The sequence below is a fragment of the Paramisgurnus dabryanus genome, chromosome 4 (genome assembly GCF_030506205.2).
Source record: "Paramisgurnus dabryanus chromosome 4, PD_genome_1.1, whole genome shotgun sequence".
NCBI lineage: Eukaryota > Metazoa > Chordata > Actinopteri > Cypriniformes > Cobitidae > Paramisgurnus > Paramisgurnus dabryanus.
Genome location: NC_133340.1, coordinates 40,939,687 through 40,953,292, shown reverse-complemented (window position 1 = coordinate 40,953,292; position 13,606 = coordinate 40,939,687). Strand labels below are relative to the sequence as shown.

The 13,606-nt window shown below is 36.4% G+C and overlaps 1 protein-coding gene across 2 annotated transcripts in view; it reads right to left on the bottom strand.

The window, feature by feature from the left end:
* ptprdb (protein tyrosine phosphatase receptor type Db) overlaps nucleotides 1-13,606 on the bottom strand; it is a 94,249-nt gene that overhangs the window by 24,533 nt on the left and 56,110 nt on the right. The window contains exons 17-26 of one of the 2 annotated variants that reach the window (XM_073814408.1): nucleotides 11,522-11,545; nucleotides 11,292-11,409; nucleotides 8,591-9,244; nucleotides 6,141-6,238; nucleotides 5,500-5,756; nucleotides 5,201-5,294; nucleotides 4,847-5,056; nucleotides 2,834-2,994; nucleotides 2,377-2,388; nucleotides 2,152-2,267 (exon numbers count right to left, since the gene is read on the bottom strand). In XM_073814408.1, coding sequence (XP_073670509.1) covers nucleotides 2,152-2,267; nucleotides 2,377-2,388; nucleotides 2,834-2,994; nucleotides 4,847-5,056; nucleotides 5,201-5,294; nucleotides 5,500-5,756; nucleotides 6,141-6,238; nucleotides 8,591-9,244; nucleotides 11,292-11,409; nucleotides 11,522-11,545 — 1,744 coding nt within the window. Of the gene's footprint in view, nucleotides 1-1,990; nucleotides 2,030-2,151; nucleotides 2,268-2,376; nucleotides 2,389-2,833; nucleotides 2,995-4,846; nucleotides 5,057-5,200; nucleotides 5,295-5,499; nucleotides 5,757-6,140; nucleotides 6,239-8,590; nucleotides 9,245-11,291; nucleotides 11,410-11,521; nucleotides 11,546-13,606 lie in introns of both variants that reach the window. The other variant, XM_065254620.1, reaches the window with a different exon arrangement.

The following is a 13,606-nucleotide window of genomic DNA, read 5'->3' as shown; positions in this document are numbered from 1 at the left end:
GGCTGTAAAAGCCAGGTTGAAGAAAAGAAAGACATTGAAGGAGGATGCTGGCAAATGTGCCAAGCTTACAGATTTATTTTCGAGAGGACAAACACAAGTGGCGACAGGTAAAAAGAGATATGCCTAGTAATGATTAGCATTAGCAACTTAATTATTCGGCTAATACCGTTGTCTACCTATTCACTACCTACCCTTTTGTGTACCACCCAATACATGGCGATTCATAGACTATATTATGCAGTTTAATATTAATAACAAAACTCAAGCTTGATCTGTGTATGCAGTAAAATTACTTTTTATTATTATTTTATTTAATTACTAATTCTTTTTTGTAGTGAATAAGTATTTATTATTTTATACTTGAAACTCCCGGGCAGAAAGGTGGCCCCACTCCGGCCCTGCATGATATGATTATGAAGGTGTCATGTCAGTCTTATGGACACCCCTCCAAGTAAAGTGTTACCCAATTGGTACACATTTTTGAGTCAACTAATATTTTTAAGTTAAATAAGCTCAAAATGTTAATTTTTTCTCTGCCATTGACGAGTTATCTCGGTAATTTAGAGAAAACGCTTCCCTGCCAATGACGCGTTTTTACGGCAATCTATATTTCCGCTATTATCCACTAGGTGGCGCTTTTACCCAACTTATAAAACACTTAAGCAACCACTGATTAAAAAATATTAAAAACTTTGTGTATGTTTTGATCATTGTTCTGAATCTGATAACAAAAACTCATTAACAAAAATGCAATTATATCTTATAGCTTAAAGCTTTTTGCTCAAAATGTGGTTTTCTTTTTGAAGAAACCTTCCTATATTTGAGAGGCTATAAAAAGAGAACAAATAAAGATAAGATGAAACTTTTTTCTGTTTTTTGTTTGAAAGCAGAGGGTCTGTTCTTTCATTTCATGTATTGTATGTTTATACATTTATAGAAGGCATACTCTGGAAGGCATTAAACTGGCTGGCAATGCTAGTGGGTAAAGACTTAAGGCGACCAGGTAACTTGAACCAACAAATCTTTTTGCAGTGTAGCATAGATGTCAAATCGGTTAAAAACTCCCATTAGGGATGTCATCAAGAATGAATTTATTCATACATCAAAGTATATTCATAGATGTTTTGCTTAGCATTCCTGTATAGTTTGGGTTTTAGTTTGTCTAAAAGATAATTGTAATTCAAAATAACATTCACTGTTAATTGAGATGCGTTAGATGTCTAATGTGTTTTCTCTGGCTTGTTATTAAAGCTGAACGACAACAACTTTTTATCCCTGATGTGTAAACTCATACAACTTTGCATTCGGGAAGGTTCTGTTGCCGCTTGTGCAGTTTTTGGGATGGATAGGATGTATGGTTGCCTAGCAACTATAGTCATACCGGCACCCCACCACCCTGTCTAAGCTAAAGATTAAAAATTTCACACAAGAGTTCTCCCCATGGGGAACAAATCTGCTGTGAACATTGAGTATTTTACATTTTGGGCGAAACCTTAAATCTTCTCGCCGTGAACCGCTCGTCTGATGGGATTTTTTACAGTACGTGTCATCTTTAGACTTGGCTAATATAAGCTGGCAAATCTGAAATGAGATTTGTTCAGTTGTCATTTATCTAGAAATTAAAATGTAGGACTGTCAATGCCTCTCAATAGACTCCAAGGTGCTTTATAACTTTTGAAGACATCTGATCCCTAAAGAAAATGACATCCTTTGGAATAAATGATGGCTGTACTGTCTAACCAGAGTTTATCTCCACAATGAAAAAAGTTGAAACTTTGAAACAATGAAGTAAAAAGTATTAGGCAAGATTAATACAGTATGTACATTGCAGTAAGCATTAAAGTTTGGATTAACTTGAGGGTAAGTAAAACATTTTTGGTTGTTAGTTAAATAAGTATAAGATGCACATGCCAGTTACCGCGTATGTTACTGCATATGTGTGAATGGGAGAATTAAGCATTCAATGCAAACTCCATAAACCAAAACTAACTTGATAACCGACGATAACCGATGATTGATGCGCGTAAACCTAAAAAAGAGAGAACATTGCATTGATATGGACTGTGTGAATTGAGGTAAACTGGATTCTGCAGGAATTCTGTGTGACTGTGCTATTTTGTTGGGACACGTCTTTGTCTTTAGGTGTATTACCGGCCGTGGGGAAGTTGATTCGACGCAGCTCCACTGGGTCAGATGGATGCTGGGAATTCATGGCTTTACTGTTGCTGGGAAAGCTGCACTTCCTGCCCTCCAGCTCCGCCCGCTTCCTGTAACATCACACACAGAGAAGCATTAAAGCGACTCTCACTTAGCAGGAAATAGTTTATATTGCATTTCAGATGTAATTGCATTTTCAAAGAAACATAATACACCAACCTGTCTGGTTTGCTGGTTTGTTTCCAGATACAGCAAGGGGGAGAAAGAATTAGGAAGATAAAAACAGCTTTTAAAGAAGTTAAATATAAAAGCAGTCTATCATTATTTATTTATCCTCTTATTGGGTTCCCACACTCTTGATCAATGAATTTAAAATCATTCAAAGTCAGACTGATTTGATTAATGACTCATTCAGAGCGAATCGATTCAACAATTTCATTGAAAAGAATCCTCTGAAAAGAACAATCGATTTACAAATCATTCATTTCGGTAAGGTTCCTTCGTTCCTGAATTTCAATTTTTACTAGGAACCCTGTCAATATCGCTTCATTTCTTCACCCTCTCTCATTCAATGTTCTTCTCAATTTCTTCCTGTCTGCCGGCTGATGTAATTTAAACTCCATTCACATCTTTACATCCTCAATCACTTTCCCGCCCATTTCACATCCTCCCTCACCTCTTAAAGAGAAGAATGAGGATGACGATGCTGATGATAAAGATGACGGCCAGCACCGGCCCCACAACCCACAGAAGCCCCTCCTCCTCGTCTACGATTGGCTGCGGTTCAACGTCTGAGAACAGCACGGCATCGGAGAATGGACTTGTGGAGTATACAGTCTGTCAATTAAAAATGAATGGATTGTAAAAATACGGAAAAAAAACCCCTAAACAATAAACTGTACTTTTGACTGATGTCTTCACCAACCAAACTCAAACACTCTTACTCAATGTTACTCTCTTGTATCACTCTGCGGTTTCTGTCTTCTCAGATAATAAAATAATGTAACTCAAATCAATATTTCATGTGGATTTATTTATTTATTTGGTAAGTAGCTGTGTAATAAAAAAGATAATGTACAGTCAGACAGTCTTTAACACAAAATAAACTCTTGCAGGGTGATAAAAAAACCGACATTGTTTTCCATTGACATTATTACATAATACAGCTTTATTAAAAATAAATAAAAGATTTCCTTGTCTTTTTGCATCATCTCTGCATTTTAATGGGTTTATATAACACCCATTGAACCACTTCAGATGCGAGCAACTACATCGTAAATTACAATAAAGTAAAATGTGACCCTGGACCACAAAACCATAAAAAAGGGTAGATTTTTTGAAACTGAGATTTATATATCATCTCAAATCCGAATTAATTAGCTTTCCATTGATGTATTATTTGTTCAGATAAAATCGAGATCCAACTATTTGACAATCTGGAATCTGAGGGTGAAAAAAATCTAAATATTGAGAAAATCATTTTTAAGTTGCCTAAATGAGGTCCTTAGCAACACATATTACTACTAATAAATAAATGTTAGATATTTGCAGTAAGAAATTTACAAAATATCTTCATGTAAAATGATCTTACTTAATACTTAATATCTTTACTTAAAACCCGATAATTTTGACCCATACATGTATTGGCTATTCCTATAAAAATACCCATGTGACTTATTAGGGTCAATGACGTGACATTAATTATTTTGTGTCCGTATGGTTCAATTAAATGTAAAAGGCTTAAATTTGCAGATTACTTGCATACATTCTGTTTTTAGTCTAAAAGTCTAAAATTTCTGGTTTTATTTCATTTTGAAAGAATATTTGGGAGAAAAAAGCAAAAATGCCAATGTGGTGTAAACGGTCTGTGTCAATTGGTGAAACTATTATTTTTTTAATGAAAATATAAATATATTTATAAAAAAGTGGAATAAAATATAATCATCTAGTTTAGTGTAATATGATTTTTACCTACATATTTTGTTAAAGATTATTAAACAAACCGAGCTGTTTTCAGCATATGTCAGGACAAATATTTCAAAATAGCATTAAAATGTACATTTAGAAATAACTAATCATTTTTTTTGATAATTACACTTGCATGCCATCAAGGTGGATAAAATATTTAATATTTCTCATTCTTTAACACAATTGGCGGTTACACCATTTTACATTTTTCTTTAGTAAAAAAATGGTGCAAATTTAATTTTTTATTGCAAAAACATAAATACACTATGTGCATTGAAATAAACCTGATGCGTGCTTTAAAACAAGTTTAAAAATTTTTTTTTTTAAATTTCTCATCTTGTCAAAGCATTTTTGTCACTGACCCATACTGGTTTTGTGGTCCAGGGAAAAATATGATAAAAATCTTGAATATAGTCATGGCTTAAGGGGTGAAGGCTTTGTTTTTACAACAAAGCATTTATTTTTAATTGCATAAATATAGAATAAATTAGGAAATTTTTGAATTTTAATAAAAAACACAATTTGTGTAATTTTACACTATTTTCTTCATGTTTTTTTTCTGAGAAAGTGAAGAAGTCATTTTAAATATTGTTCAGTGTCATATACTATGACATTTCCCACTTCTTTCTGACTTCACATTTAAGATATAATTTCTTTTTTACCACATCCTTCAAAAAAGTTCCAACCATTTTCTTATCATTAATCTAAAAACAATACTCACATTCTGGCCCAGTTCGAGAATTGCCAGCACGAAGCAGACGTACTCCTGTCCGTTGAGAAGCGGTCGGTTCAGAAAAGCGCCATACACACGTCCGTCCCCGAGTTTAAATTCAGCTGGCAGATTCTGGAAATGAGCACTGATGTACGGCTTCGCCTCCGCCTGCCTCCGCAGACGCACAGAGCGACCGGTGCCATTAATCTCTCTCAGCAGCTGAAGAAACCAGTGTCAAGCACATGACATGTGTCAAAATAACCAGAACTGGCATAGGCTGATCTCATATACTGAAACTACACGATGCTTAAAAAAAAGCTTTTGTCAAAAATGGCAATGAGTTGTTTAAACAAAATGTTGTACCTCATCAATGTTCATCTCATCTGGATCACTCCAGGCATTCTGGAAGTTTCCTCCTCTTTGTCTCTTCAGAGGAACAACCACAACGTAGAACCCCCTTATGAGAAAACATGACATTATATTATTATATCTTAAAGAAATATGGTTCTCATAATGAAAAATAAGAGAGAGTCAAATTTAACTTGGATTAAGCCTATGTCATTGGTTCCTCCATGTCTCATGGCCAGTTATCATATGCTTGCTTACATATTTCGATGGCCTATTCCTTATACTATTTTTGGATTCATTTTCATTTAGCTAACCTGACATTAGCCTGTCCCTGGACAGCAGGCAGTTGCAGAGTAGCAACACTCTGAGAGCTGGTTTTGTCTAGCAGCAGGGGTTTCCTGGTCAGCAGATTTGGAGCGGTCATTGCGTCCGCACGATGCTGCAGGCCTCCAGTGCCGTCAGCTTTACTTGTTAACATGAAGGTGTATAGAGACTGAGGCTTTAACTTAGTAATCAACTTTAGCCCGAGCCGCCCATCCACCTCCACGCTCTCACTTTCACCATAAGAGATCTGAGAGGAAGAGAAGGGATCGAAAAATATTCAGTAAACTAAAAATACACACATGCTCAGACAAGACTGTCAGCATATTGTGACACACGGATACGCACTTGACAAGAGCAGACATAAGAGTTCACACACCTCAAGACACATGTTAACACTGTCATGGACAATTTTAGCTCAACATGAAAGTGTACTTGCCCAATATTTATGGTATATGGTATACTCATGTTTATTAAGCTATCAACAGTAAATGAGAGCGAGCATTGTTGTTTTCATATATGAAGCTTATTATAATCACAATTTTGTTATGGTCCCCACAGTGGATGTGAATTCAGGTTCTGTATCCTTGTCATGGACACACACATAGACAGTAAAGTGTGTCGAAGTTCTTACAATGAGAGGCTGTGCTTTATTGCTGGCGGTACGAGACTCCCAGGTCAGCAGAACTGAACTCTTCATGGCAGATTTCACTCGGAAGTTTACTGCGAACACTAATAAAGCAAGAAAACAGGAGTTCAACATTCATACATTATTACATCTGTTCAGCAGAACGTCCAAACACAAGCATTCATGAAGCAATCAAATCATCTCATTTATAAGCTTTTGCTAGAAATATTTATCACAGCAGATTATTTTCTGTAAAGCAGTTGTTCAGGTGGCGGAGTACTATGGAAATAAAACAAAAATGTGAATCACCCAGTGGCGGCTGGTGACTGCTCTTCCGAGGGGTGCAAATTCAAAATATGTGTTCGGAGTGTCATGTGTGTTGCTCATGTTTTCAAAATATGTGTTTGTTTCATCATGTGAATCACGTGTTTTGTCAAAATAAGTGCCTGCTGCACATGCGTCAAAACCGTTTATGATAAAAGAGACGCTCATGTTCACAAAATACACGCAAGACACTCCCTTAACAGTAAACTCTGATTACGCATGATATTATGTGAGTATCTGCCAAACGCGAGCGTCTCTTTTATCATAAACCCTTTAGACGCGTCTGCAGCAGGCACTTATGTTGACAAAACACGTGATGCACATTGACACGCTGAACACATATTTTGAAATGGCGAACCATACACATGATGGGCTACATACATGTTGTGACGAACTTTGCATCGTGCGCCCTCAAAAAAGAAGTCAACGGCCGCCAATGGAATCACCCAAAATTCCAATTAAGTCAAAAACAAGGGGTAAAAGTCTTAAACACAACCTTTTCACAATTTAATAATAAAATTGTCCTCAGGTTAAAGAAAAATTGTGTAGGGTGTGAAAATTTGGATATTTAGTTAATGGATATTTTAAATAAAAGGAAAAATCTTAAATGAAACGGATACATTATTCATACTGTGCCATTGTGACAGTGAAGTTTGACAAGCTTCATGATACATTATAAAATAATAGTTGCAAAAAAAAATCATAATGGGGAGTCATTTTAAATGCTATTAAGTTGTTTAAATAAAATTACGTTTCAATTTCAAAATTTTAAAAATCGAAATTCACTCCACAGACTCCGTCCCCCTGCGTTCCACTCATTTCCAGCACTGGTTATGCAAATAATACCTAGTACCCTTTCAATTTTAAAATAACCTAAATCAAAAACTTTTATTAATAATATTTGTAAAATTTCCATCCTGATTTTCGCTAGCTAATAAACTGGAACAAATATTTGCGTAAATTGATGTAAAACTGTCTGTTGTGTGTTTTGTAACCCTACCTGTAAAAGCTCAGCTAAAGTCATTTTTTGTATTTACTGTTTTCTACATGAATTCATCCTAAAGAACATTCTGTAAAATATCAGTGGCAGCTGTGGTGACTGCTCTTCTGAGGGGCGCAAATTCAAAATAAGTGTTCGGAATGTCGTGTGTTGCTCGTGTTTTCAAAATATGTGTTCGTTGCGTCATGTGAACCATGTGCATCACATGTTTTGTCAAAATGAGTGCCTGCTGCACACGCGTCAAAACCGTTTATGATAAAAGAGACGTTCACAAAATACACGCAAGACACTCCCTTAACAGTAAACTCTGATTATGCATGAGATTATGCGAGTATCTGGCAACCGCGAGCATCTCTTTTATCATATGCAGCAGGTACTTATTTTGACAAAACATGTGATGCACACAAGATCACTCGACGTGCCAAACACATATTTTGAAATGACGAACCACACACATGACGGGCTACATACATGTTGTGACGAACTTCGCAAAATAAGTATTTGTTCCCTCGAAAAAAGAAGTCACCGGCCACCATTAAAAAATATAACTTATAAAATATTACTACACTGAAAAAAGTTAAAAGTTGGATCTACTTAAAAATGTACTTAAATAACTTAAATTTTCTTTAACTTAAAAAAAATTGCTTCAATTTGTAACTTCCAAGTAAAGTAATATTTTAAGTTAATCCAACTTTCAATTTTTACAGTGTATAAGGCATAGCTTATTAATCAAATAAATCAATGTTGTTGCTTTTTGTCAATGAAAGTTCAATTCAATTTATACAGACCATTTGAAAGGCTTGCAAAACCGCCAGCTTGACAGGCACGACTTTAAATGCTATACAGTGGCAAAGTAAGAACCCCTTCATCACGGTTTATCTTCCCTTTGTGACAGCTCACCTTCAACACAGCTGTCTTTTTGGAGAAATTATGAAGAGCTCCATGTTTGTCTAGACCCAATTACAGAAAGAATCTCACCTTTTATAAAGCGGACATTACCGAGCAAGGAATTCAGACCAACATACAGTAGACAGACATAAAAACGATGAGACATAAACAGAGAATTTCAAGAATGTGGTGGTTTGTTTGGGAGTGAAAAATCTATGTATGCCATGATATGCATGTGTCCTACCTTCCTGTGTTGGTTGTGTTTTGATGGTTATGGGGAGACTATAAGGCCCAGGGCCATGTTTGCTAAGCACACACACTCTCGCCACATACTCAGTATTTGCCCTTAGGCCGGTGAGAACAACTGTGGGCTCCTTAACATCCGACTCCATTGCAATGTCTGTACCATTAGCGTAGGTGACAGCAAACCATACGCGGTAACCTCGGATTTGCTTGCCGGTTCTTGGTGGCTCCCATCTTAAGATTGCAGATGAGGAATTAATGCTTTCGGCAGTTAAAAGAGCCAAAGATGGAATGGTTTCCGGAATGCTCACATTTCCACCCTCTGTCGTCCCTGCGACTGTTACCGCATCATCCGTGGTCGTTTCCACCACATTTGGTATTAAAAGTGTGACCTGAGCGCTAGCACCGCAGCCCCACGCGGTTCGGGCCGCGAGGCGAAACACGTACACCATCCCGGGGCTCAGAAATTGGATGGTTTGTGTGCGCTTCTCAGCTTCCAGCTCCAACACCATCAAGGCATCTGAGGTGGGGTCAGCCGGGCCATATGACAGCCTGTAACCCAGCAAGGGGGAGAGACCCGCAGGGGGAGGCAACCAATTCAGGTGGACAGTGCCGTCCTCTGATGGTACAACTGTCAGCAAGGGCAACCCTGGCACTATGAAGCAGAGGATAGTAAAGTGCTATAATACCGAGTGATCAGTACTGAATTAAAAACGCTGTATTTATTATTAAAGACATAACTGCTCTGTTCCAAAATCTAGTATCCAGCCTATGGTCCAGTAGCAGAATTAGTACAGCATTATACATGTTAGCACTCTTTAGGGCAGTTCCCTTAAAGGGACATTCCACTTAAAAAAAAACATGCTCATTTCCAGCTCCCCTAGAGTTAAACATTTGATTCTTACTGTTTTGGAATCCATTCAGCTGATCTCTGGGTCTGGCGCTAGCACTTAGCATAATCCATTGAATCTGATTAGACCATTAGCATCGCGCTAAAAAATAACCAAAGAGTTTCAATATTTTTCCTATTTAAAACTTGACTCTTCTGTAGTTACATTGTGTACTAAGACCAACAGAAAATTAAAAGTTGTGATTTTCTAGGCAGATATGGCTAGGAACTATATTCTCAAACTGGCGTAATAATCAGTGACTTTGCTGATGTAACATGGCTGCAGCAGGTGTAGTGATATTACGCACTGCCTGAAAATAGTCCCCTTGGTTACTTTCAAAAGAAGGGGGCTATTTTCAAGCAGTGCGTCGGCAAAGTTCTTGATTATGTTCAAAAAAGTGGAATGTCCCTTTAAAGCTCCTAATATGTACCATTTAGGTACAGATGTGTATATTTGGTGCCAATATGTACCGTTGAGGTACTAATTTGCACTCTTTGGTACCAGTGTGTACTTCAAAGGTACTAATTTGATCTCTTTAGGTGCATCAGTGTACTTTTGCCCCAGGACAATGTGTGACCATTAGTTTAGAGAAGTTTAAAATGTTAATTCTGATTATCTATTAACGTTTTTATGCAACATTTCTTTGCAACATTTTTTTCCTTTATCATTCTCAGCTAAATGCTAATTCTAAATCTTTGGGAGTAAGAGTTTGGTTGCAGAACGCGATAAATACCACTTTAAAAAAAAGTGACCGCCATAATAAGTATTGCGTCAGGTCAGTATTAGAAAGTCAATACTTTAAAATGCTTTATCTTCAAAATCCGATAAACACCAGTCCTCCTTCTCCGCAGAATGCAATAAATCAGCTTTACCAATCACAGCGCACCGTTCCACGCAATGTAAACAATAATGGCGGCGCATTGAATGCACACAGAATAAACAAGCATACAAAGACAAAATTGTAATTTTGATGGCGTTGTTAAACCTGTGGGGGTTTCTGTACCGGGCAAGAAACGTAAGCCATCAAAATCGAATAATTTGTTGAGAGGCACTCGGGCGAAGGAAAAATCCCGGCTGTTGCTTGTTCTCACACGACTGCATCAAGCTTCTGTCATGCTAATACATTGACCCCAGGGGATCTTATGAAAAACTTTCAATTTTTTTACTTGAAGTCAATGAAAATTGAGCAGGACCAAAACATTTTACAGCTGATCGCTGTCAAAAAAGTTCAGCGACGATGTCTGAAAGATGACAGCAGCAATGACAGTGTTCTTAATATGACAAAGTAAGTGTTTTGATTAATGCCATTAATGTTTACTTTTTTAACTACATGAATATAGCATGGCAAAGATGAATGCACATTTATATATTGATTCAATAGATTTATAGCATTTAAAAAAAATCATGGATTTATTGCATTTTGCAGAAATAAATAATCAGTTTTTATAATAAATCTATAAAAATCAAATTATGGATTTGACTTTTTAATGTTATTATAACCTAAGGATGCTATAGGAAAGTTTGTAACAGAAAATAGTGGTTTTCATCTTGTCATTTTTACCCAAACTAGTCAAAATAGATTTATTGCGTTTTGGAACCAAACTCTTAATTACATATTTTAAAATTTGATTACCTACGAGGTTTTACAATAGTTTGATGGCCTTCCCACTAGGTTTTGGAGCAGATTCAGTATGTTGGGTTATTATAGCTAGTGAATGCTTCGTTTTGAAAAACTAAACCTTGAGTTAAGGACAACAAAATATGCATTCTAGTGCATAACTGTGTTTATTTGATTTGGGCGTGTGTACACACATGACGGTTTAGTTCTGATGAGAGTGGGTTTGCTGCGCGCCCCGTCGCCTTTTGAAGTAAATGCAGCCACAGTAACAGAATATTCTGTGTTAGGCCACAAATCAGACAAAAGCAGCTCCTAAACGAACACACAGATGGTTTGAAACATGCCATAAATGCAAAATGATCTGTAAAATATTTGCATAATTCTTATAAATGGACAGTGAAATTCTAAATCATGATATACTCACATATTGTTTTGAATCATTCTGTGGCTGCCATATATCCACAAAAACAAGACATAAATAGAGTCAAAATTAATGGGAGTGCGAAGACGTAATGTGATTATTCACAAAAACACAATGAATAATGATCTGCTGAGAGTAATTAGTGCGAAAGTTTCATAGAAGCGATTCTGAAAGCGTTATCGCTGGTTCTGTTTTAGTAGAAAGTTAATAAGCAGACAATGATTTTATCTGACGATTAAAGAGGAATTAGAGTCCATTTAAATACTATTAGTCAAGCTAAAAACCCTGATCAGTGAAAAACAAACAACTCAGCCAGATCAGGCGATAGCTGGGATCTCCATTGTTTTGAGGTGAACCTCTGAAATTAAGAGACAAAATCTGTTTTCCGTGTTTGTTTAAACGGGACATATCATGAAAATCTGACTTTATCATGTTTAAGTGCTATAATTGAGTCTCCAAAGTAGAAAATGTGAAAAAGATCAACCCGGTAACTTAGTTTTGGTAAACCATTCTCTGCAAGCATGTGAAAAAATTGGTCATGGAAATTTGGCTCCCCTTGTGATGTCAGAAGGGGATAATACCACCCCTTAATCTGCACTATCCAACCACGACACTGCCATTTAGTACAGAGATCAGCTCATTTGCATATAAAATGACACCCAAAAACGGCACATTTTTGCTCACACCTACAAAGTGGCAATTTTAACATGCTAAAATAAATGATCTATATGATATTTTGAGCTAAAACCTCACATATGTACTCTGGGGACACCAAAGATTTATTTTACATCTTAAAAAAGTCTTGTGAAATGTCCCCTTTAACTCTTTCGCCGCCATTGACAAGATATCTCGTCAATCAAGAGAAAACGCTTCCCTGCCAATGACGAGATTTTCCGTCTTTCCGCAATGGCGCTATTATCCACCAGGCGGCACCCTTCTGCAACTTTTTAAACCCGGAAGTATTGCCCTATGGCAAGCGGCTGCATGTCCGTGTCTGTTTTAAAGATCGCTCTGAATGGGATCTCTATGAAAAGTCCGTCACAAAAATGGAATTATCTCTGCTTTTTGCTCAAAATGTGGTGTTTTTGCAGAAACCTACCCATATTCAAAAGCTGATTACAAAAGAACCACTGAAGGTAGGATGAAACGTTTTTTTTTTTTTTTTTGAAAGCAGAGGGTCTGTTCTTTCATTTGGTATATTGTATGTTTATATATTTAAAGAAGAACATTTTCTGGAAGGCATTCAATTTTGGTGAAAATCATTTAAAAACGCTGGCGCTGGCTGGCAACTTTTTTATAAAACGCTGGCGGTGAAAAAGTTAAAGTGACAATTATTAGCAACATGCAAAAACTTGAATGAAAAACAAACGTTTTTGCATGTTACTAATAATTGTAACTTTAAAGAGGACATTTCACAAGACTTTTTTAAGATGTAAAATAAATCTTTGGTGTCCCCAGAGTACATATGTGAGGTTTTAGCTCAAAATATCATATAGATCATTTATTTTAGCATGTTAAAATTGCCACTTTGTAGGTGTGAGCAAAAATGTGCCGTTTTTTGGGTGTGTGATTTTATATGCAAATGAGCTTTTCACATATTCTAGGTTGATAGAAGCACTGAGGACCATATAGCACTAAAACATGGGAACAGATTTTCATGATATGTCCCCTTTAATAATATTTTTTATATTTTAAAAACACTTTGGGGCGGTTTCCCGGTCAGGGTTTATCTTAAATCAGGACTAGGCCTCAGTTTAATTAGGAAATATAACAAACATGCCTTATTAAAACATTACTTGTGTGCATTTTAAGGCAAAACAAAGAGCACTGATGTATTTTAAGATATGTCAGTGCAGGTTGTTTTTAGTTTGAACAGCTCTTACATTTCTTTTAGTCTAAGACTAATCCCTGTCCCCCTTTAACATTTAATACATCATCTTTTTAGGCTGCTAAAATTTAATTTTGTGTTTTGAATCAAGTATTTACATGCACATTCTTAGATTTTAATGGGACCAATAACAGTGATGTCCAAGTGGATGCTCATAAACCCCATTTACCATGTAACCCCATGGTTCAAGACAATTTGCG